This window comes from Lipotes vexillifer, unplaced genomic scaffold (genome assembly GCF_000442215.2).
Source record: "Lipotes vexillifer unplaced genomic scaffold, Lipotes_vexillifer_v1.1 scaffold946, whole genome shotgun sequence".
Lineage (NCBI taxonomy): Eukaryota > Metazoa > Chordata > Mammalia > Artiodactyla > Lipotidae > Lipotes > Lipotes vexillifer.
In genome coordinates, this window is record NW_006776646.1 from 1,358,977 (window position 1) to 1,382,853 (window position 23,877).

Sequence of the window (23,877 nt, forward strand, 5' to 3'; positions counted from 1 at the left end):
GCAGGAATTTTACAGGCCAGAAGGGAATGACATGCTGTATTTAAAATGCTGAAAGGAAAAAAATCTTACCACCAAAAATATTCTACCTGGCAAGATTGTCATTCAGAAATGAAGGAGAGAGAAAGAATTTCCCAGACAAGCAAAAACTAAGAGTTCATCACCGCCTTACAAGCTGGTTCATAAACCAGCCTTACAATAAATGTTAAAGGGTCTTCTTTACGTGGAGAAGACAAGGTCATAACTGGAGATAAGAAAGTACATGAAAGGAAAACTCTCACTGCTAAGGCAAATATATAGTAAAGGCAGTGGATTGTCACTTAAAAAGTGAATGTTAAATGACAAAAGTTGTAAAATCAAGTATAACTACAGTAAGTGTTATTTGTGTATGCAAAATAGAAAGGTGTAAGTATGACATCAAAAACATAAAACAGGGTTGCGGGGAGTAAAAACATAGTTTTCAGAATGTGTTTGAACTTAAGTGACTATCAGCTTAAAGCAATCTGCTGTGTATATAGGTTCATGTATATAAACCTCATGGTAACCACAAACCAAAAACCTATAATAGCTACACAAAAAGTAAAGAGGAAGGAACCGAAACACAAAGCTAAAGAAAATCATCAAACCATGAGGGAAGAGACTAAAAGACGAAAGGAACAGACAAGAACTACAAAAGCAACCAGAAAACAATTAACAAAATGACAATAAAAGTGCATACCTGTCAATAGCCACTTTCAATGTAAATGGACTAAATGCGCCAATCAAAAGACACAGGATGGCTGAATGGACACAAGAACAAGACCCATCTATATGCTGCCTACAAAAAGATTCACTACAAACGTAAAGACATACATGCACTGAAAGTGAAATGATGGAAAAATATGTTCCTTACAAATGGAAACAAAAAGAAAGCTGAGGTAGCAGTTCTCATATCAAGGAAAATAGACTTTAAAACAAAGACTTTAAGAGAAGACAAAAAAAAAAAAAAAGGTGTTACATAAGGATAAAGGGATCAATCCAAGAAGAGGATATAACATTCATAAGTATTTATGCACTCAACAAAGGAGCACCTAAATATATAAAGCAAGTAGTATAGGAAAATTGACAATAATACAATAGCTGGGGACTTTGATACTCCACTTACGGCAGTGGATAGATCATCTACACAGAAAATTAATAAGAAAATATTGGCCTTAAATGACACATCAGACTTGATGGAATTAATAGACATATATAGAACATTCCATTCAAAACCAACAGAATACACACTCTTTTCAAGTGCACGTGAAATACTCTCCAAGATAGATCACATGCTAAGCCACAAAACCAGTCTCAGTAAATTTAAAAAGATTGAAATCATATCAAGCATCTTTTCCTATCACAACAGTATGAAACTAGAAATCAGTTACAAGAAGAAAAATGGAAAAAACACAAACAAGTGGAGGCTAAACAACATGCTACTAAACAACCATTGGGTCACTGAAGAAATCAAAGAGAAAATTAAAAAATACCTGGGACAAATGAAAATGGAAACACAATGATCCAAAATCTTTGCATTGCAGCAAAAGCAGTTCTAAGAGGGAAGTTTATGGTGATACAGGCCTACATCAAGAAATAAGAAAAATCTCAAATAAACAATATAAGCTTATACCTAAAGGAACTAGAAAAGAGGAACCAAAAAGCCCAAAAGTAGTAGAAAGAAGGAAATAGTAAGGATCACAGCAAAAATAAATGAGAAAAACGACTTAAAAAAAAAATAGTAAAAGAAGATCAGTGAAACTAAGAGCTGGCTTTTTGAAAAGACAAAATTTATGAACCTTTAAGCCAGACTCATCAAGAAAAAAAGAGAAAGGGCCCAAGTAAATAGAATAAGAAATGAAAGAGAAGTTACAGTTGACACCACAAAAATACAAAGGATCATAAGAGATTATTACTAACAGTTATACACCAGCAAATTAGACAACCTAGAAGAGATACATAAATTCTTAAAAACACACAATCTTCCAAGACTGAATCAGGAAGAGATAGAAAATCTGAGCAGACCAATTACTGGAAGTGAAATTGAATTAGTAATCAAAAAACTCTGAACAGACAAAAGTCTGGGAGCAGATAGTTTCACAGGTGAATCTACTAAACATCTAAAGAAGAGTTATTACCTATCCTTCTCAAGCTATTCCAAAAAAATAGAAGAAGGAATACCCTCAAATTTGTTCTGTGAGGCCAGATTTACCCTGATACTAAAACCAGTCAAAGACACTAGAAAAAAAAAAAAAATACAGGACAATATCCCTGATGAACATAGATGCAAAAATCCTTGACAAAATACTAGCAAAACGAATTCAGCAGTACATTAAAAGGATCATAGGCCACAATCACGTGGGATTTATCCCAGGAACGCAAGGATGTTTCAATATCCACAAATTAATTTAACATGATACGCCACATTAGCAAGACAAAAGAAAAATATCATTTGATTATCTCAATTGATGCAGAAAGAGCAGTTGACAAAATCCAACATCCATTTATGATAAACACTCAACAAAGTAGGTGTACCCAAGATAATAAAGGCCACGTATAACAAACCCACAGCTAACATCATATTCAATGGAGAAAAACTGAAGGCTTTTCCTCTAAGGTCAGAAACAAGACAGGATGCCCACTCTCACCACTTTTATTCAACATTGTATAGGAAGTCCTAGCCACAGCAATCAGACAAGAAAAGAGGTAAAAGGCATCCAAATTGGAAAGGCAAAAGTAAAACTGTCATATTTACATATAACATGATGCTACATATAGAAAAGCCTAAAGACTCCTTGGAAAAAAATGTTAGAACTGGTAAATGAATTCAGTAAGTGGTAGCATACAAAATCAATATACAGAAATCTGTTGTATATCTATATATTAAGAATGAACTATCAGAAAGAGAAATTAAGAAAGCAATCCCATTTACAATTGCATCAAAAAGAATAAATTTAACCAAGGAGGTGAAAGACCTATACTCTGAAAACTATAAGACACTGATGAAAGAAACTGAAGACGACACAGACAAATGGAAAGATATTCTGTGCTCATAGATTGAAAGAATTAATATCATTAAAATGTCCATACTACCCAAAGCAATCTACACATTTAATGAATCCCTATCAAAATACCAATGGCATTTTTTAAAGAACTGGAACACATAATCTTAAATTTTTCATGGAAACACAAAAGACCCTGTATAAACAATCTTAAGAAAGAACAAAAAAAAAAAAAAAAGAAAGAAAGAAAAACAAAAAGCTGCAGGTTATCACTCTCTTTGATTTCAAACTATACCACAAAGCTTTAGTAATCAAAACTGTATGTTACTGGCACAAAAACAGACACACAGATCAATGGAACAGAATAGAGAGCCCAGAAAGAAACCCACACACTTATGGTCAACTAATTTACAATAAAGGAGCCAAGACTATACAGTGGGGGAAAGACAGTCTCTCTTCAATAAATGGTGTTGGTAAAACTGGACAGGTATGTGGAAAAGAATGAAACTGGACTACTTTCAGTAGTCTAAACTTTTAAACTTCATTTATTTATTTATTTGTTTGTTTGTTTATTGGCTGTGTTGGGTCTTCATTGCTGTGTGCGGGCTTTCTCTAGTTGCGGTGAGTGGGGGCTACTCTTCGCTGTGGTGCGCAGGCTTCTCATTGCGGTGGCTTCTCTTGTTGTGGAGCATAGGCCCTAGGTGCACAGGCTTCAGTAGTTTTGGCACATGGGCTCAGTAGTTGTGGCTCACGGTCTCTGAAGCGCAGGCTCAGTAGTTGTGGCGCATGGGTTAGTTGCTCCACGGCATGTGGGATCTTCCCAGACCAGGGCTTAAACCCATGTCCCCTGCATTGGCAGGCAGATTCTTAACCATGGTGCCAGGGAAGACCCAAAACTTTTAAACTTTTAAAATGTAAGATTTATTTCTCATCTCCCTATAGCACTCTGAAATAGTCATTGAAGGCTAGTAAACATTTATATAAGGCAAGGAGTAATTAATGGCTGATTTCATTTATTTATTTTAGTGCAACCTTTATAAAATGAAAGCTAGTAAAATATTGTAGTGGATCGACCTATTATATATTTCATGAATTTTACTCAGAAGTTTAAGTCATGTGTATCTAAAGTGATACATAAAAATGGAAGGGAAATGACTGATTATGTATTCTAAGGATTCTTTTCAATGTATGGCACTCTGGAAATGCTTTGTGATTTCAAATCTGTTCTCAACTTTTGTTTAAAACAAAAGGAAGAGGAAGAAAGGGCTAAGGGAGAAAACTGTCAAGATATTTCACAACTCTTACTTTCAAAACAGTGTCTAAAATTCTTGTGGAAATTTTCTTAGAATTTCAGTAAGTCTTTTATATCAAGAAAAAGACTGGTTTAGCACAAAGACCTTGTCCACTGATGTTAGGGAAAGCCTTTATCCCTATTGGCAGACTCAGGCCTTAAGGCCTATGTCATATGATTTAAATAGGCAATAGCCTTTTTCTAAGATCATGAAATCATTTCACTGAAGTGTGATTTGTTTCATTTGGATTGATTGAACTGTGCTGATCATGACACTACCATTAGTAACATATTATTTTTAGTGGACTGAACCAGGAGTGTATTCACTATCAGCCATATTCTTACAAAATAAGCTTTACCATTGTTTTTCTGACTTAAAAAAAGTAATACATATCACTTTAGGATACCTTATACAACATAGGAAGTCTAGAGAAAAAACAAAAATCATCTAGAGTCTCACAGCCTGGAAATAAACTATTGAGGTATTCTAGTGAATTTCTGCTTCCCTTTCTGTCTTTTTTCTTGAAAAAGGAAAAACCATAAATGGACTCATATAGCTTACATACTTGTAAATGCTGATTTGCCTCCTGTGTTTTCAGAAATCTTTTTGTAGTTGCCTGTGCTCTACTTTTATGGATGTACTATAATTTACTTAACTCTCATCTTGATGGATATTAAGGATATTTCCAAATATTCTTGATACTATAAAAGTATCTAGTGTTACATACCTTTAGTACGTACAAAGGTATGTAACACTAGAAATGGCAGAGACGGTATTTTAAGGCTCATGATACATGTTGCCAACATGTTTTCCAGCACCATTGTATCAATTACTACTGCAGGTGAGAATACCTGTCTTTCACCTCACAAGCTTGACATCATTATAATTCTAAAACCTTTGGTAATTCGATGGTTAAAAAAACATCATCTTAATTTTCATTTTTGTGTTAGGGTAAATGTTCTTTTTTATATTTATTCTATTTGTCATATTTTTGGGGGGGCCATGCCTTGTGGGATCTTAGTTCCCTGGCCTGGGATCGAACCCGTGCCCCCTGCAGTGGAAGCACAGAGTCCTAAACACTGGACCAGCAGGGAACTCCCTTCTGTTGATCATATTTTAAGGAATGTGATCATAAACCTAAAAAAATATTTTAGTGGCAATTTTTTTTTGTAAATAATTTTTTTAACATCTTTATTGGAGTATAATTGCTTTACAATGGTATGATAGTTTCTGCTGTATAACAAACTGAATCAGCTATACCTAAACATATATCCCTTTATCCCCTCCCTCATGCGTCTCCCTCCCACCCTCCCTATCCCACCCCTCTAGGTGGTCCCAAAGCACCCGAGCTGATCTCCCTGTACTATGCGGCTGCTTCCCACTAGCTATCTATTTTACATTTGGTAGTGTATATATGTCCACATAGTGGCAATTTTTTAATTAGGCTCATCTTAGAACAAGTAAATGTAGTGTGTGTGTGTGTGTGTGTGTGTGTGTGTGTGTGTATGTGTGTAGGAGGTACCTATATACTTGATTCACCCAGCCTGCGCTCACATTTAAAGGTGTTTTTGATAATAGTACCTAAATATTTGTAGAGCTCTTGCTTTATGTGATAGGCACTATGCAAAGTACTCTACATCTGAAATCACATTTACTTCTTTCAGGAGCTCTATGGGGATAGATACTGTTGTTACCATTCCCATTTTATAGACAAGAGACAGAGGCACAGATTGGTTAGGCAATTTGCCCACCATCACCCAACTGTTACTTGGTAGTACTGGGATTTGAAACAGTGCTATTTAGTTACCACTACATTATAGCGCCTCCCTGTCTTGAAATTACTTCGAATGTGTTTTTGTTTTCTTTTCCCAAGAAGGGTGAACCTAAATCTGGATATACACACTGAGTAGAAGAAACTGTTATTTATAGAGTAGAATGTGGACCCACTTTATTTATTCAATAAATGTCTTTGGACAGGGTACCTACTGATTACTAGGCACTGGGCGGTATGCTAGAGATGTAGAAGTGAAATGTAAATTGCCCCTGGCTTTGTAGCACTGCTCTGTGCCTTCTGTCACATCTTCAGGATAGACATGAATCTAAATCTACTTCTCCCTTGGTACGCCTTGTAGGAGGCCTCCTGTTTATGGCCTGGGGATTCCACCAACAGGAAAGCCCCCTTTTTCCCCACTTGCTGCTTGGTTTTGCATTTTTTATATCAAGAAAAAGACTTGAATCAAGTCTTTACACGCTCTAAAGTATTAATAGTAACTCAGACCCATGACTTTCTAAGTTTCTAGTTCCTTTTAACTTTTTCTGTACTTGACCTCAGGGGGTTTCTCTCTGGTTTTTCTAGCTCTGAGTGTCATTCTTTTTGGTGATCCAAGATAAAACCTAAACCTTCTGTCAGCTAAACATCCAGTTATGACAGCAGATTATGCTTTCACTTTGAGGAGAAAGAGTTTCTTTATACCAGAACTGTATCTTGAACTGTATCTCAGGGTGCCATCGATCCTACTGAGAAAGAAGCCTTGAGAAGACTTCTAAACTCTGGAAGCCAAGCCAAGGGGTCCCAAATGTGGTGAGCCTTAGGCCACATTTTGAAGACAAAGGTCTCTCACAGGAAAATGTTCCTAAATACCTTTGCCTTTAGCTTTAACTTACAAGCTTTTAAGCGGAATCTTAATGCTTAGCAAACAGCTCAGAGAATCCTAGAATCAAACACTGAGCCTTAACCGAAGTAACAATTTTCTTAATAGTATTGCATTTCAGGTATTTTGTTTTTGTTCTGAAAACTGTACCAACTCAGTTTTCCACTGCACTGACAATTATGTTCCTGGCTGATATTCAGGGTTGTCCTTCTTTACTCTTTGACAATATAACAGGTATTTTCTATCATTTAGATGTTTGATGAATGATTTCAATTGCTGCCCATCAAGACCTGTAGTTTTTATAGGATTAAGGTTCAACTTCATATCAAGAACTGGATAACATCGGGGAAGGGGAAGCTGGGACGAGGTGAGAGAGTGGCATGGACATATATACACTACCAAATATAAGATAGATAGCTAGTGGGAAGCAGCTGTATAGCACAGGGAGATCAGCTCGGTGCTTTGAGACCACCTAGAGGGGTGGGATAGGGAGGGTGGGAGGGAGACGCAAGAGGGAGGGGATATGGGGATATATGTATACATATAGCTGATTCACTTTGTTATACAGCAGAAACTAACACAACATTGTAAAGCAATTATACTCCAATAAAGATGTTAAAAAAATAACTGGATAACGTGTTGAAATTCTTTGAGATAGGAGTATCTATTCTTATTTTTTCTTCTTTAGAACTGTTGTATTATTCAGTGAATCCCTGCTTTACACAGAGCTGCGGGACTATAAACATGACCATATAAGCTGAAACTCTGCAAAACAATCTAATAATAAATGCCAAAATTTACTATAGTTCCGTGACCTTTAAACTTTTTGTCAAAACATTAAAACCTCTCTTACTGTCAGTAATAAACGTATTAGGAAATGAAAAAAAATAGTAAAACTAACATTTAGTACATGATAAATTAAAACATAAAAAACATTGAGAATTGAAGAATTTTATCAAGGGTAGTTTGAAAAATGCTTGCCTCTTTTTCTCATATAACTGAATACAGAGCAAGCATCTTGTCTATGCCTTGGTGAATTGTCATACTCCTTTCTAAGATTGAATCAGCTTCCATCACTTTCAATGTCATGAACTATCCATCGCAAAGAATTCCTTTCATGTGAAGCTTTTCTGCCAGAGTCACGTCCTCTGGGACATCTTCATTCTTTGTCACAGCCGCCTCATTGTCCTCATGTGTGCCAATAAGTTCACTTTTACTAAGTTCTCCTGGCTGCATATCTAGACTCTTGAACGGCAGTAGTGTTGACATTCCACAGTCAGCTATTCTGTAACTCCAGTTACCTTCTATTCAAATTTCGCTTCCAGCATTATCACATCTCGTTTCTTTGCTCCCTCACCTTTATTGCCTTGTTTCCTCTTTTGATTATCCATTGTAAAATGTTGCAGTGGCTTATGACTGGGAGACAAGAGGTAACACAACATATGCTTTGCTGTCTGTGCGTGAATTGAATAACAGATGTGCAGTGACCAGTCACCAGCAGTCTTTGAAAAGGGTATAACATGAGTGGTCACTGATCATGATGCATATCTGTTATTTATGTAGTGATTTGTGAATTGAAGAGATATCAGAGAAGTTTACACTTTATGCAATTACTCAGTTAATATATTGTGAACTCTGTTTTGGGGGGACTTGTGTTATTTAACTAAATGATGGTAACTGAAATTCATGCATGTCAGAACCGGGCAAGGAGAGGACAGCTGTAATTTATTTCAAATTTGTGCATTCTAGGCATCTTTCATTTCGTTTTCTAACTTTCTAGTCCCTGCTCAAGATTATTCCTTCCACAAGGATTTTGGTTACTGCTCAAGGGTCCCTACAGAAATTGGTTAGGGGTCTCTATAGAAATCATTGTTGGAAAATTCAAGGAAAAAAATTCTCCATCACAACAGCCTTGAGATCCTACTAAGTCCTTGAGTGCAATCTTGAGGACTAGCTTAATACTGAACATGATTAGGCCATGAAAACACATTTAAAAGAAGTAATGGAACAGAATTTCTTTGTAGATTAGAAAAATCATTCTGACCGAAGTAAAGACATATACTAACTGCACCAGGAAATTTCTATCCACAAAGGTAAAATATCATCATGATAGATATTATTACAAAGAATTCTATTAAATAATCTTGGACTCCCATTGCTTTCCCTTGGTCCTGTCCACATAATTATCAAATTCTGTTATTAAGTCGTGTTTTTATACACTGATTTTATTGTGGAAGGAACTGAACAAAACTATAGCTTAGCAGTATACTCTTTTGTAGAAATACAGTTGCTATTCCTTTGACCCTTTCCAAATTCAAATGTCCCAACTTCCTGCATATATTCTGAAAGTGTGGCACCGTCCACAAGACCAGGAATGTTTGGAACCAAGGAAAGGAAGTTAGTGTGTTAGACATCATCTTCTTTTATCTTTTATATTCAAAGTACTTCAAAGCCCAGTCTTCATAAAGATTGGGCTCTTTTATTTCCCGGTCCTGTAGACTGGGAATGTGATTTCTAGTCAGTCTTCATCTTGACAAAATTATTTCATCGAGACAAGTTGGATAGTGTATGGAGTCCATTATAAAATTATTTTACTCTCCTTCTGGCAAGTAATCAGTTTATTATTGGCATTAATATTCATTTTTATCCAGCACCAGTTTCACAAAGCCTTCATTGTTTTTTTAATGTGTGTTAAATATTTTTAAAATAGTAATTTTAATTTAATTTAATAAAAAATTTGAAATTGTAATTTTATTTTAAAACTTATGAGATGTGCTTTATCCTGCATTGGAGACAATATTGATGTGCAGCTCAACAGAAACCAAAAACATTCTAAAATTACTTTCCGAGAGTTATCAGAAGATAGCACTGTAATAATAAAATCAAACGTGTCTCCCTTTATGATTTTTTCCTTTTTTGTTTTTTTGTGGTAGGTGGGCCTCTCACTGTTGTGGCCTCTCCCGTTGCGGAGCACAGGCTCCAGACGTGCAGGCTCAGCGGCCATGGCTCACGGGCCCAGCCGCTCCGCAGCATGTGGGATCCTCCCAGACCGGGGCACGAACCCGTGTCCACTGCATCGGCAGGCGGACTCTCAACCACTGCGCCACCAGGGAAGCCCTGATTTTTTTCCTTATTTGATGTGCATTTTACCTCACTGTTTAACCTTCCTGTTTGCCACTAACTCACTAATCACTTAGTAAGGGATCATTTAAATGTCATGCATTACAACAACAGGCATTGAGTTCATGGATTTTAGGGTTTTGTTAGGTGGACTTCAGCCTGTGTGGATCTATGTGGACTTATTGAATACCATCTTTGGGGTGTCATTAAAACTAAGATGATAGTTTTATTTGATCTCCAAGTTGAGCCTGGTAATTTCACTAGACGACTTCTGTCACAGCCTGCATTCTGTCTCGTATTGCTTTATGTCAGTGACAAGGAGACAAGAAAGCCTTAATGGAGTATCTATTCATAGTATTAGCCACGTTTCTTCAGGCGGCTAGAGGGACATGTCATTTCTCTGTTCGCAGGAATGTGAAAGATTAAATACATAATAGGGCTTTCTTAGGCTAGGGTAGACCCACACCTTTTATTTAACTGGAGGAGAAGATCTGGGAGTAACACTTCCCATGACACATTCCCCACCAACACACACACTCATTCCCATATTAGAACGTCAGGAGCACTGAGGCAGAAGTACTTGTCTTTGTTCACTGTCAGCACTTAGAATAGTGATTGTCACATAGTAGGTGCTCGATCAACTGTTACTGAATAAAGTAACCTCTACTCCTACCTCAATTTGGTTGATATGGCTTGGGCTAATAAAAGGGCCCAGTGCATGGTGAGCACACAGTAAGTATTTATAGAGCAAGCAAATGAACAACTGTCTCATCTCTGAGAAGAAGCTGGCTAGATTTAATTACTTTATAGATGGTATAAAAGGGAAAAGGGAATTAGAATTCCTAATTTGTTGAAAAAACTTGACATTGTCTCCCCGTATATTTGGTATTCCCATGTCAGGCAGCACTAAGTTTATAAGTATCTGTTAAAAATGTAAGTACCAACCATACCCAATGTTGGTCAGAATGTGGAGCAACAGGAACTCTCATACATTGCTGGCGGGAGTGCAAAACGGTACAGCCTCTTTGGAAGACAGTTTGGTGGTTTCATGTAAAACTAAATGTACTCTTTCCATATGATCCAGTAATCGTGCTCCTTGGTATTTACCCAAATGGAGTTGAAAACTTAAGTCCACACAGAAACCTACACATGTATGGTTATAGCTGCTTTCTTCATCATTGCCAAAACTTGGAAGCAACCAAGATATTCTTCAATAGGTTAATGGATACACTGGGTGGTACATCCCGACAATGGAATATTATTCATCACTGAAAACAAATGAGCTGTCAATCATGAAAAGACATGGAGGAACCTTAAATACATATTCCTAAGTAAAAGAAGACAATCTGAAAAGGCTACATACTATATGATTCCATCTATAAAGCATTATGGAAAAGGCAAAACTATGCAGACAATTAAAGACACAGACCTACTAGAGAATGGACTTGAGGATATGGGGAGGGGGAAGGGTAAGCTGTGACAAAGTGAGAGAGTGGCATGGACATATATACACTACCAAATGTAAAATAGATAGCTAGTGGGAAGCAGCCGCATAGCACAGGGAGATCAGCTCGGTGCTTTGTGACCACCTAGAGGGGTGGGATAGGGAGGGTGGGAGGGAGGGAGACGCAAGAGGGAAGAGATATGGGAACATATGTATATGTATAACTGATTCACTTTGTTATAAAGCAGAAACTAACACACCATTGTAAAGCAATTATACTCCAATAAAGATGTTTAAAAAAAAAAAAAAGGTCAGTGGTTGCTAGGAGTGGGTGGTGGGGAGGAGAGATGCACAGGCAGAGCACAAAGGATTTTTAGGCAGTGAAGATACTCTGTATATATTGGATATATGGCATTATAAATTTGTCCAAACCCATAGAATGTACAGCACCAAGAGTGAACCCTAATGTAAACTATGGACTTTGGGTGATTATGATGGGTCAATGCAGGTTCATCCTTAGTAAAAAAACAAAGTATCATTCTTGTGAGTGAGGTTGATAATTAGGAAGGCTATGCATATGTGGGGGAAGGGAGTATATGTTAATTCTCTGTACCTCCCTCTCAATTTTGTTGTAAACCTGAAACTGCGCTTAAAAAAAAAGTCTTTAAAAAATGTAAATACTGTATTTCCCCTATTTTATTTTGTGCATTGATTTCAGTACTTTTAGCTAAGGTCTATCGTTGAAAGCATGAGGATTTTTGCCAGAAAATCATACCAGGAAGTTTGATAAGAGCCTGCAGTTAAGAACACATGAAATTATCTTAATGCTAAATGTTCGGGGAATTACTTGAATTTATTTTCATTGTTACATTTAAAGTTTTGATAGGTTTGATAAATAAGAACAAATCCACTTATTAAAGGACAAGAACAGATCACACGCACAAAAATAAATACTTAAGGTTAGTGGGTTCTGTGGCATCCATATCAGATTCCTGACCATTTAGCTAGCTGGAAACATGACATCTGAACCTAGCAACAAGATACTTTCTCCAGACTTGCTATGGGACCTGCTAAAATGTGGCCATTGTAAGCAATGAAAATGAGTGAAAAGAAACCCTTTTTAAAGGTTTACAAAAGAAAACATGAAGATAACCTTTCATTGCCTGTGGTTACTTAAGTAGACCCTACTAGTATATTTGTTAGAAATTGCTGCTTAATTTTGAGGAAGAGGTTAGGTAGCCTTGAAAATTAGTAGTTGAACCAATCAACAGGAATGAAAGCTACCTCCAAAAGGTTTTGAAAAGACCATTCTATGATAACAACCCTGTCAATAATAGCATTTTGTGGCATTTTATTTTTGTTTGTATTGTTGATATTATTTTTCTCCTACAGCTCTTGTAAGCCTGAGGAGATTGAATTTTATATGAGGTTCAAACTCTTATTTTTCTTAAGCATGGTGTAAGTCAGACTTTTTGTGTGAATTTATACTGGACTCTAAGGTGAATTCTTGTTGCTTGATCTTTTTAGCTCTTTTATGTACTGAATTAAACCTAGAAGAGTCTCTTATGAATGTTTGATTGATTGTGAAGTACATTTGAAACAGCTTCTGTTTTATAACCCTTTTGCAGAACTTTCAAACTCTCTTTAAATAATAGTATACATGGGATTAAAATGGAAACATGGGATTAAAATGGACACATGTCTAGAGAAAGTTTCTTTTTCTGTGTCTGTGCCTTTTGTGACCTCTACATTGAATTTCATCCTAGCCAGTGTTTGACCCTAGAAAATAGGGAAGCCCAAAATCTTTGCCCTGTAAGAAGGCAGGGACATGACTGAGTCATAGTCACATAAATTTCGAGGCTGGATGGATCAAATGAAAGTTTGGGGAGCTTGCTGTATTGTTTCTCACTCTTTTCTGATTAATGTGGATTTCACTTACCTTCAGGACTAGATTACTGATTGGCCCTCCATCTCCCTCTAAAGAGGAAAAAGTTGAGGTTACAATCTAAAGTATGAGTAGAGATTTTAAATTCAAGTGCCTGTATTATACTTTAAATACCTTAACCACAGGTTATAATCTAACCCTAGGTTATAATACCTTAAACATAGATTTTGTCATGGTCATTTAGGAGTTTATTTGTTGTTTTTACTATAATTGATCTGTTTGTCATTTTAGTGGATGCAAATTAAATGCTAAACATAAAATTACTTAAAATTTCCCCCTCAGGACCATCGCCCATTGATAAGTGGCATGGAGAGTACCGTGTGTAGAGGAAACAGCAGAATTTCATCATGCACTCTATTTCTCTCTGCTACTCAGTCTGCTTTTAGGTTGCTTTTAACAACTTTCTTGGTGAAAAATTAGTTTTAATATTAACCAGAACAAAACCCAAAGGGTGAATATATGATAAAAATATAACATTTTTAGGCTTATGCATTACATTATTCTTTTAGGGAAGCTGGATACTTGACAAAAGCGTAACACATACGTTAAGGCCTATTTGTAGTTTATTTTTATGAAATTATTTTACTTGAACAATTAAAGCATTTCCCCCCACCTCAGGATTTCAAGAGGGTGTGATTTGTCCAATGTTTACTTTTTCAAAACAAAATGTCTAGATTTCCAGATGCTTTACTAATTTTATGTAAGGTGGAAGAAAGTTCTGTTTTTGTCACTATTACTAATTAGCCAGTTATTTCTCATCAGCAATGTGTATATTAGTTGTAAACCTGAGGCAGTTCTGCTTCTCAGGGGACATTTGACAATGTCGGGAGATATTTTTGATTGATGCAGCTTGGAGGCTGTTACTGGCATGTAGTGTGCAGAGGCCAGGGATGGTACTAAGCATTCTGTAATGCACAGAGCAGTCCCTAACAACAACAACTTATCTGACCCAAAATATTAATAATGCCACGATTAAGAAAGACTGATAGGGCTTCCCTGGTGGTGCAGTGGTTGAGAGTCCGCCTGCCGATGCAGGGGACGCGGGTTAACTGACTTAGAATTCTAAATTCTGGAATCAGAAGTTCTTTGGAATTGCAAGTAACTAAATTGGAGGAAAGAATGATCATGTTACTGTGGGTGCATGAGGGGGCAGAGCTGCACAGGTTCTGGGGAGACACTTTGGGGGCAATGGCTGGAGGATATAGCTGTTGAGTACAGTGATCCATTGGTCTGACCCTGACCTGCGACGACACTCACTCACAAAAAAAAAAAAAAAAAAAAAAAAAGCCTGATATATATAACTTCATTCTAGGGGAATAAAGTGTCACCTATAAATTCAGCATCCATATTTATACTGCCATGACACCATTTAGCCACTGACATATTGTGAAAAAGATTTGACATGGCTTGACATGATGTGAAGGACTTGTTCCTCAAAGGTTATTCAATTGTAGTAAGTTATCAGTTTAATCTTTGCACCTCGTAAGTTACAGAAATGGCTTTACTTCTTGTGATTGAGTTCATGTAATTCTTTGTGTGTTTTTTTTAAGCGCTTAAATATAAATCCAGTTATACGAAGGAGAAAACCATTTTTCTGTTAGTTACTGGACTAGTGCTCACTATCGTTGTCATTGTTGGAGCCATTCTTTTCATCCCAGGTAAGATATAAAGTTATTATGAGGGAAAGCAGGATTGATAAGGTTGAGGGCATTTCTGGGGAGGTGCATATTAGTTTCCTAGGGCTGCTGTAACAAATTATCACGAACTGGGTATTTTAAAACAATAGAAATTCTCTCACAGTTCTGGAGGCCATAAATCTGAAATAAAGATGTTATCGGGGCCATACACCCTCGGACACTCTAGGGGAGAATCCATTCCTTGCCTCTCCTACCTTCTGGTGTATCTGGCAATCTGTGCAGCTCCTTGGCTTGTGGCAGCATAACTCTGATTTCCTCCGTGGTCACATTGTCTCCTCCTCCGCTCCATGTCTCCACTTAATTTCCCTCTGTCTCTCTGTTACAAAAATACCTGTCATTGGATTCAGGACCCACCTGGATAATCCGGGGTAAGCTCCTTCTTTCAGATCCTTAGCTTAATCATATCTTTTACTATATAAGTTAATATTCACAGATTCGGGGGATTTGGAGGTGGACATATCTTTAGGGCCACCATTCAACGCACTCCAGAGGCACACTTCATTGGCCAAGACCTGGAAGTGGGAACAAATGTGGGAAGCAGATCTATCTGAAATTGCAGTTGCCTGTGAAGGATGGCAGTGTGAGTGGGAAATAAGGGTCTGCAGCACATGGAAAGAACAGCAGAGACAGGCTGGGACTCACAAGTGTAAACTGTAGAAAGCCTTTGTTGTTTTTTGAGCAGAATACAGTATAGGTGTAATGTTTAGGAACATAAATTTGGCACCTCTGTTTGCACCTGGAGTTAGTAAAGACGTGGGGAGGAAGGATATGAATCAGAAGACAACTTGAAAGAACACCTGCTTTGACTCTGGGACAGGTTGTATATAGCAAATGAAGGGAATGGTAAGAGATTCCAGAGTTTCTCACTGGAATTATGTAAGGTAGGTAAGAAGGGGGTAGAGCCAATTCAAGGTTTGACGTGTTGAGACTTATATGTTGACATTTAAATGTCTTAAGTTTGGTCTTGAATAATCAAAAAAGAAGTCATTTATTTTATGTGTAGTTTTTGGGGAAATATATATTTTTAAACCTTTTGTAGTTTATAAGAGCAGTATTGAAATTCATACATTTAATAAATTAAATACTTTAACATCCCATAAGAATAGGAAGTGTGTAGGAAAATATTAATTAGTATTTTTAATTTTTAACAGGTGAATATTCAACAAAGAATGCTTGTGGACTTGGTTTAATTGTAATTCCTACGGCAATATTAATATTACTTCAGTACTGTGTGTTTATGATAGGTGAGTATTTGTTATAGCATGATTTTGCCCACCTTTTTCATTTATAAAGCAGCAGTTTTGGTTAAAATATTCTTGTATGATTTTTTTAACAACTCAATAGAAGTTGGTTTATTAAAAGATTTCCCAGAGGCTATTCTTAGTGATATTTTCCCCATATGGATTAATTTTAAGGTTAACTTCGGTTTTCAAGGCGTTCAGTTATCTTGTAAAAAATGATTTTCATATACACTTGATATCAGTGGTTTTTAAAATTATGCTACATAATTTCTTAATGATTATCTTCATATTTTTATTTCAGTTTTTTGAAGCTATAAGTAGATATTAAACATGCCCTTTCTCTTCTTTTGCTAAGCCTCTCTGTTTAAAACTCGACAAAACAGGATTATAAATAACAAATAATAGATTTATTTATTTTTTTTTGTTACTGGCAAATCTTTACATTGTAGTTTTAAAAAATGATGTAGATATCCAACTCTAATTGATGTCATTTTCACTGCATTTTGGGAGTAAATCATGAATGTATTTTTTATATAGTTAGAGTCTATTTTTTTCTGTTTACATGTTTAACTCTCAGCCTTAGAGCCTATCTCTGGCTTGCTGTACACTGGAGGGGTATTGATTTGTTATAAAGTCACAGATCTAGGCACACGGATAGAGGTTCGGATGCTTACAGTGGCATGTTTGTGTAACGGTTCTCTCCACCAGAGCAATTCTGTGTGCGTGTGGCAAAGCCAGGCATAATAGCCATATTCACGTGGTAAAATGCACAAGGGTGGTAGAAGCAGCACTGTTTTAAGATTCGGGGTAAAAACTGCCAGTCCACCTCAGCTCACTGTGAAAATTAAAGATTGCTGAATGTGTGTATCTGGAGCTGACCACTTGTATGGAAAGGCAAGGTTTAGATCACTGGAAAAGAATCTACCATCTGACAAGGAACTCCAGAGGCAGTCTTTGGTCATAGGACATTATTCTTGATTGCACAGAATACGAGTAGGAGTGATTGCTTTTTAAACACTCTCGACCCACTTTTCCTCTCTCCAGCTGTGGGGATGTCCTTCTTTACCATTGCCATATTGATCCTTCAAGTACTGGGCCACGTGCTCTCTGTGGTTGGATTCAGCCTCTGTGTCTCAGGTAAAAGTCTCATCCTTCTCTCGTCTCACTTTGTCTTGCCAGGGATTTCTCTTAGAGTTCTTCTTTCTGTTTCTTTTTCTTTCTTCTTTTTTTTTTTTTTTTTTTTTTTTTAATATATAGACTTTATTTTTTAGAGCAGTTTTAGGCTCACAGCAAAATTGAGTAGAAAGTACAGAGAGTTCCCATATACCCCACATAACAGCCTCCTCCGCTATCCCCCAGCAGAGTGGTAAATGTGTTACGGTTGTTGAACCAGCATTGACATATTACCACCCAGAATCCATAGTTTACATTAGGGTTCATTCTTAGTGTTGTACATGCTACGATTTTGATAAATGTATAATGGCGTGGATCATAGTCATAGATATAATATCATACAATAAAGTTTCACTGCCCAAAAATCCTCTGTGCTCTGCCTATTCATCCTCCCTCCCCCTAAACCCCTAGCAACCACTGATCTTTTTACTGTCTTCAGAGTTTTGCGTTTTCCAGAATGTCTCATAGTTGGAATCATACAGTATTTTGCCTTTTCAGATTGGCTTCTTTTACTTAGTAACCGTGTCTTTTTGTGGCTTGATAGCTCTTTTCTTTTTAGCACTGAATAACATTCCATTGTATGTATGTACCACAGTTTGTTTATCCATTCACCTATTGAGGGACAGCTTGGTTGCTTCTGGTTTGGGGCAATTAAGAATAAGTTGCTCTAGACACCCATGTGCATTTTTGTGTGTGGACATAAGTTTCATCTCCATTTGGGTCAATACCAAGGAGTGCATTTGCTGGGTTGTACGTTAAGAATATATTTAGTTTTTTAACAAATTGCCAAAGTGTCTTCCAAGGTGGCTGTACCATTTTGCATTACCACCAGCAGTGGATGAAAATTCCTGTCGCTCCACATCCTTGCCAGCCATTTGGTGCTGTGAGCTTTCTTTTAGAACTCTCATTTTCACCCCACTGAGAATAGTGCTTTCCACATTGCCATAAGAATATTGGCTGTATATGGCTTGTGGGCTGATTGTTCCAGCAGTCAAACTGCTATGCCTATATTTGTGGGAGAGCTTTTAAAATAACCAGGCTCCATCCAGTTGGTTGGAGCCTTAGCTTTACACACTATTTTCCATTAGTCTTGGTGTGATAAGGTACATATTATACAGACAAAGGCTTTTTTCTTTTAGTAATTGGGAGTCATTTCACTGACTGACTTAATAGTGTTGAACATATGTAGATAATTTTTGTTTCTTGATAATTAGAAAAAGAATTAATCTCCTTAAAACTCAATATTATTACTGTTATTGCTAGTTCTTTTTTAAAAGTTCAATTATTTCATGTGAATTTCTAATATAGAATTTCATTTGTTTTTTCAGAGTGTACCCCAGTACATGGTCCTCTTCTGATTTCAGGTTTGGGTATTATAGCTCTAGCAGAATTACTTGGATTAGTTTATATGAAATGTGTTGGTAAGTCAACCTTATTGTTGTTAGCCTACGCCATGAAAATGCTTTTGGTTAATTCTTACTGTTTAGGACCAAAGAAATGCATTGGTAACTCCAAAAATGAGAAAATACAGTGAATGCTGCTGTATTTTTAAAATAAATTTGGAATTATTTGGGGGGCAATTAAAGAGGGTAGAAATCATATGAACTAATGAAAAATTTAGATTATTAACTAGTTAAAAAGAAAACAGCTGTATGTTTTAGAATGTATAAACTTTTTTATACTAAATAAAAGGAGAGATTGTTGAGGATTCTTTTTTTTTTTTTAATTAATGAATTTATTTGTTAGTTTTGTTTTGGTTTTTTTTTTTGGCTGTGTTGGGTCTTTGTTGCTGTGTGCGGGCTTTCTCTAGTTGCGGTGGGCAGGGCCTACGATTGTTTTTTCTTTTTTTTTTTGCGGTACGCGGGCCTCTCACTGTTGTGGCCTCTCCCATTGCGGAGCACAGGCTCCGGACGCGCAGGCTCAGCAGCCATGGCTCACGGGCCCAGCCGCTCCGCGGCATGTGGGATCTTCCCGGACCGGGGCACGAACCCGTGTCCCCTGCGTCGGCAGGCGGACTCTCAACCACTGCGTCACCAGGGAAGCCCCAGGGCCTACTCTCCATTGCGGTGCTCGGGCTTCTCATTGTCGTAGCTTCTCTTGTTGCTGAACACTGGCTTTAGGTGCATGGGCTTCAGTAGTTGTGGCACGCAGGCTCAGTAGTTGTGGCTTGCAGGGTCTAGAGCGCAGGCTCTGTAGTTGTAGCTCATGGGCTTAGTTGCTACATGTGGGATCTTCCCGGGCCAGGGCTTGAGCCCGTGTCCCCTGCATTGGCTGGCAGATTCTTAACCACTGCGCCACCAGGGAAGCCCTGAGGGTTCATTTTAATTAATAAAAAAGGATTTTTAATTCTCCCGTTGTTTCTATGTAGAGTCCTTTCACAGAGACCTATTTGTCAGTTGCTCTTCTTGCAGACTATTTACAGACCTTGACTCCCCTAGTAGACAGAATTGAAATTCAAAATCTGTCACTTTTGTTAATTAAAGAGCAGTGTCCTCTGACACTTGACTTTAAAATATTTTTAGTTAAAACCATTATAATCAAAACATTGAGTTTTAAATTTTAGGCTTTTACTACTCTTAAAATCAGTTGTGAGTAAGTGTGGACTTAGCTTATTGTTTCTAAACTTTGTATTTAGTCTTCCAATTTTAAAATAACAGATCTCTGTGTAAATTCCTATTTTTAATATGTTTATGGAGATAGATGCCTTTAATATTAAGTACCTAAAACTAGTGTGATGTCTTACTTAAGCTAAAGATATTTCCTACAATCTGGTTATATTAATCTCCCTTAAATAAAAGATTTCTGGTTTTTATTTATGAAGTAAAGCAAACTCTTAAACATTTGTCAAAATAATCAAAAGTTACAAATTAATGGAGTAAAAAAGTCAGTCTTTCTGCTTTGCTTTAGGTAAACCTTATATGTTTCCAAAAATTAACATAAACTTTGAATTGTTACAGTCAAAGAATTCCCCACATGACTTGTTATAGTACTTTTAAAGAAATTTTACCTTTATTTATGAACCTCAGCTTTTGCTGACTAATCATTGAGTTCAGTTATTTTGTATATTTTTGCCCCCCTTTAATTAATGCTTATTAGATAAACAGGTAAAATACTTAACTAAAATTTACTTACCTTTAGTTTATGTGTTCATAAATCAGAGTTGTCCCCTCAATGAAATTTTCTTAGCTCAAGCCATAAAGCACTATTAAGACTTCTAAAGCAGAATGGCATTCATTTGTAGGCATTGTGAGTGTCACATACAGATTCTATTTTTGTTGAGTCTTCTAATCACCATTTGTCTGGTTCTTGAAGATGACACTGCTACTGATGTTGCTCCCTATTAATACTTGAGAACAGTATGTGACCTGCAGTATCCATAGAGCGTGTTGTAGTATTAGGTGTCTTTGACTGATGGTCAGCTCTTTGTTCTTTTTATTCCCTCATTATCTGGATCACGCTCCCTTTTATTCCCATGCTCCCACGTGCCTTCCATGTCTCACGAAGACCAGCAGGTCTGGAGATGCTGACTCAGTGGAAATAGGCATTGTCTAGCTGTTACCCCCTTGACCTTGCTCTCCCCCCTTCTCCACTGCTACATCCCTAAGAAGCCTGTGAAACCTGTATAATTACAACCGTATTATTCTCACATCAAATTCAAAGTGAAAACTGAAATCCTGGAAAGTTCCCCAGATTATTTTTTCTTGATGATAGTTTGACATATAAATATACCATATGTAAGTTAAGAATTTAGTCCAGTTTTATTTACATTTTGAGACTATTCTAAATTAACTTTTCAAATCAACTTGTCTGATACCAGAATTCAGAGGAATACCTTCGGTCAGTTAAAGGGCAAGAAGAGAAAAGGTACAGGAAAGTAGCTCTTTGGATAACGTGGTAGACTAGAAAAGTTGATGTGTTTTTCATATATAATCTGAATGTGTAAATCTGCGTATATATAACATTAAGGTTGCAAATTTGAGCATTTGTATCAGGAAGTAAAAATTGTAAATGCTTCCAATGTAACTTTTACCTGTTGCAGAGGCTCTGTTTTGGAAAAGTCTAAAGAATGTGTCTTGATTTAAATGTAACAAAATCCTCAGATAGTTTTTTTTTAAAAAAAATCCAAGCTATCTTGGAGTAAGTTTATGTCCCTATGAGAGATTTAACTTTTATCATTTTCATTATTTCCCAGTTTAAATTTGTAGCCTTAATTATTACTTTAAACAGTAGGATTTTAAGTTTAGTTTTCTCTGTTGTTCTTTTTAAACGGTGTTAGGGTTTTTTGTTTGTTTGTTTACTGAAACATTTAAATTTCATAAAATGAAATCAAGGGCTGAGAACAATAAGAATGTGAGAAAATATAGAAGATTACAAAGAACTAACTAAACTCATTGAAGTTGGGTGTGTTACCTATGTAGGATGCTTATGTCCGTTCTTCATAAGGATCAATACTTTTTAATTTTCCTAAGCCATTGCTATTTAATTCAGTATAAGGGAATATAGTCATGTTTTGATATGAATCAACATACTAGCAGTCAGAAACCATGTTTACCACATCTCAGATATTTTAGAATGACATGAAATAGATATATAAAACTCAGTGATATTTTCTTCCCCATTGTTGAGGAGAGGTGAATCTGGAATCAACAGAAAAAGTTGTCCCTGAAAATTCAAAACCTGGAAATATATTTGTAGCATGGGTCAAGTGTTCCTGCGAGAGAAGAACAAATCCAGACGAAGCATTGCAAATGAGCTCATATGGAATGCTTAAGGCTTGTGATTTAAAAAATATATATATACATGGCTGTCAATGCCTTAGGCCCATGGTAGCAGCAGATAAATCACAATCATTCTTTAGTCACATAGGTCATATGCCTATTCGAGAGGATTAACTCAAGCAAAATTCACTTCTACACTGTTTGGTTTTATAATATTTGAGGGATCACAGCTGACTGGTGCCCTTTGAATCCCTGTTCTTTATAGATATCTTTGTTTCAGAATGGGCTAGCCAAATGTGATGTTCCTTGGACCTGAGAATCAGAACTCAGAAACTCTTCTTTACACATTATTAGGGTTATTAAAGGAGTTGCTTGACGGTTCTTAATACTAATTCTGATAAATAATTTATGAGCTCGAAAATATAGCTCTAAAATCTTACCTCTGACCCTTCACATTGCCAGTCAGAAATTTACATAGCTGTTCAGATCTCTTTTCCTTGATAGAACATAGACACAGGACATGGTTTAGTTAAAGTAAGTTGTATATACATGTAACTATCATGATTGTCCCTAATAAAGTTCTGTAATTCTGCTTGGTTCATTTGGGAGGTTGCTAAATGTGATTTACCCATATTCCCAACACATTTCACACCATAGGACTTTGAAAAGAGGTTTCCTTCTTGTTTGGTTGCAAGGACCAAACCACTCCCCAGGTGCCTCCAGTAAAGGAGATTTACTTTCAAGCCACACATGACACTAACAGAGATGGGAATCTCATGAGAGCAGATCTATAACTGGGCCTCACAGAGTAAGTACAGTAAGTAGTTTAGAAATTGGAAGAATCCAGTACATCTCTAAAGACTGAGTCATCATTTGCCCTCTCAGTAACAAGAGTTAGCGGATGCCCTCCTGCCAGTGTAGTTACTTAGTTCCTCTCTCTTTGGTTCTTTACCTGCTAGCCAACTAGCTCATCCTCTCCTTAATGTTTTTATTTTTTGATCCTATTCATGTCTTCTCACTGGTATATTTTCTTACCTTTGTAAGAAAGAAGCTTTGAGCTTCTCTTTGCTTACTTTCTGTCTCCTTTTCATCTTTCTTTCCCTTCACCAGCTTTCTAGTCTTCTTTCTATGTCTCCTCTCCAGGTTCCAATGGGAGAGAAACTTTTCAGGCCAGTCAGTTGCCATTTCCCCCATTGGAGTGAGCCTTACCTGCTTCTGACTCCTCTACAGATTGGCTTGAGTCAGGTGTCACCCCCATTTCCCATCAGTTTTAGAAGCTTGGCAGAGCAGACGTGGAGGAGTGGTAGGACATAATTAGCACAGAAAACCAGAGTTCTGGGGGCCTGCCTCAGTCTGCTCATAAGTAAATCCAGTGCCATCATCCAATCCACAGACCAGTGGAACTGACTATCCAGTAGCATCACCTTCCTACAGAGTCACTCGCAGGATGTTGCCCCTTGACGCTTATATCTGTAGGACTCTGATTCTGTATTTAGGACTGGTTTTAGCTGCTCCGGGACCTTCTCACTCGGTTTTTGTAAGGAAGTTCTCTTTTCTTCCCTCTATGCAGCTAGAGCGG

At 36.9% G+C, this 23,877-nt stretch overlaps 1 protein-coding gene across 1 annotated transcript in view; it reads left to right on the top strand.

Moving 5' to 3' along the window:
* Positions 1-23,877, top strand: part of CD47 (CD47 molecule) — a 56,542-nt gene that overhangs the window by 25,914 nt on the left and 6,751 nt on the right. Inside the window, exons 4-7 of the mRNA XM_007450538.1 lie at positions 15,020-15,127; positions 16,318-16,410; positions 17,452-17,544; positions 18,909-19,001. Coding sequence (XP_007450600.1) covers positions 15,020-15,127; positions 16,318-16,410; positions 17,452-17,544; positions 18,909-19,001 — 387 coding nt within the window. The remainder of the gene's footprint in view (positions 1-15,019; positions 15,128-16,317; positions 16,411-17,451; positions 17,545-18,908; positions 19,002-23,877) is intronic.